General features: G+C 68.4%; 1 protein-coding gene across 1 annotated transcript in view; it reads right to left on the reverse strand.

Moving 5' to 3' along the window:
- The window catches only part of IFI30 (interferon, gamma-inducible protein 30), a 5,983-nt gene that overhangs the window by 2,479 nt on the left and 1,474 nt on the right, over nt 1-2,030 (reverse strand). Inside the window, exons 2-6 of the mRNA XM_014938221.1 lie at nt 795-974; nt 631-705; nt 445-540; nt 186-338; nt 17-97 (exon numbers count right to left, since the gene is read on the reverse strand). Of these exons, the coding sequence (XP_014793707.1) occupies nt 17-97; nt 186-338; nt 445-540; nt 631-705; nt 795-974 (585 nt within the window). The remainder of the gene's footprint in view (nt 1-16; nt 98-185; nt 339-444; nt 541-630; nt 706-794; nt 975-2,030) is intronic.

The raw sequence follows: 2,030 nt of genomic DNA on the forward strand, positions 1-2,030 counted from the left end.
CCCCCAGCCCCCAGGCCCCCCCTCCCACCTGGTAGAGGCGGCAGATCAGCCCCACCAGCGAGGTCGAGGCCTGTTCCTGCAGCTCGTCCGTGTGCTTCTGTGGGTGGGGGAAGACGGGGGGCGGTCAGGGGGGTGTCGTAGCCCCCCTAGTTGTGTGTGTGTCCCCCCCCCAGGTTCTTCCATACCCCGTTGATGAGGACCCAGGGCACGTATTCGGGCGGGGGGTCCAGTGCCTGCGTGAGCTGTGCGTTGCGGTGCATCAGCTCCATCCCCGTGTCCCCCTGCACGCAGGCGGCGATGCGCCCCCGGTCCAGCTCTGGGGCGTAGATCTGCAGGCACTGTGGGGGGACAGCGAGAGGGAGGGGGGGGACACACACATATGGGGACGTCAGGGGGACCGGGACACCCCCACGGTGTCACGGGGGGACGGGGAAGGGGACATACGGCCTCCAGGTTCTTGGTGACGGAGCTGCCCGACTCCAGGCAGAAGATGACGGGGAAGTAGGTGGTGAAGTTCTCAGCTTCGTGCATCAGGCAGGTCTACGGGGACAGGGTGGGGGGTGAGGGGGGCACCGGACCCCTTTCTGGTGCCAGCACGGTGGGGATGGGGACTGTCACCGTGGCCGTCACCTCGATCATGTTGCCCAAACACTCCTCCGGGCCGTGCTGGCACTGGAATTCCCACTTCCCGCTGACGTTCTTCTCCTGCGGGACCAACCGGTCTGAGCGGGGACGGTGGTGACACCAGGGGGATGCCGACGGTGACGGTGACACCGGTTCCTGCCGGCTCCTACCTGGGCGTTGCCGTAGGGCACCAGGGTGATGTTGAGGACCTCGCTGGGCAGCAGCACCCAGGCGGTGAAGAGCTGCCGGACCAAGAAGGAGCGACAGGCCATGCACAGGCTCTCGTAGAACAGGGTCACCTCCACCGGGGCGGGCGCCGGGCGAGAGAGGTTGGCACAACGGCTCTCCGCCTGTGTGAGGGAAGGTTTTGGGGTACGGGAGGGGGGGGGGGGTACGGCTGCACACCCCCCTCCCACCTCCCCATATTCGCAAGAAATGGGGCAAAGCTCTGGGAGTGAGGGTAAGAAGGGCAGGGAGGGAAGTGAGAGCGAGCGGGGGCCTCTTGCAGCCGCAGGATCCCCTCGAAGGCAGCGCCGGGGCTTTCCACAGGAACTTCCCCAAAATATTTTGGGGGGGAAAAACATATCCGGCAGGGCTGGGATGTGCCTGGGGGGGGTGGTGGTGGGGACACACAGCCCAGTGCCCACCGCCGGGTGGTGGCCGCAGCCCCGCAGGGTGCCACCGGACCTGCCATCACAGCGGTGTCGCCGTCCGGGTGGAATAAGCTGAAAAAAGCTGTTTTATGGTAAAAAAGCAGAAGTGGCAACGCCGCCCGGGGAAGGGTTGGGGTCCGGCTGGAGCGTGGCGTTTCCCTGGGGATTCTGGGGGGTTCCAGTGTGGCACAGGGGCTCCGAGCATCCCGTGTGCCAGCCTGTGCCGCGGGGATGCTCGGAGCTGGCAACCGGGTACCGCGGGCGGGCGATGCCCCGACGCCGTCCCCGCCACCCCCAAAGCCCCGCTCACCGGGTGGGCACCCAGCCCTTTCGGCGGGCCGTGTCCCCGCGTGGGCTACCGTGGCGGGGCGGGTGGCTACCGGCGGCTCTGACCTGGCAAGCGACGGCGATCTCCCGCGAGCTGCACCAGAGGTGGGCCGGGTAGTCACAGCCGGGGGAAGCCAGCCCGAGGCGTGGGGCCAGCAGGGCCAGCAGCAGGGCCAGCGGCAGCGTGGGGGCCGTGGGGGCCATGGTGGGGATGGCGTGGAGGTGCAGCCCGTCCCCGCGAGGACTTTTTAAAGGCTTGGCAGCGCCCGCCTCCGCGTGCCCTTCCTCCCGGCTCCACCGTCCTCCTCATGTGACGCCGACGCTGCTGACTCATGCCGGGACGTCCGGCGCCGGCCACCCCGGGTGGGGGACCTTGACCCCCAAAAATTGGGGCTCTGGTGGGGAGGAAGGGGGGGTCACGGTGGC

Source organism: Calidris pugnax, unplaced genomic scaffold (genome assembly GCF_001431845.1).
Source record: "Calidris pugnax isolate Ruff unplaced genomic scaffold, ASM143184v1 scaffold46, whole genome shotgun sequence".
In the NCBI taxonomy this organism is placed as follows: domain Eukaryota; kingdom Metazoa; phylum Chordata; class Aves; order Charadriiformes; family Scolopacidae; genus Calidris; species Calidris pugnax.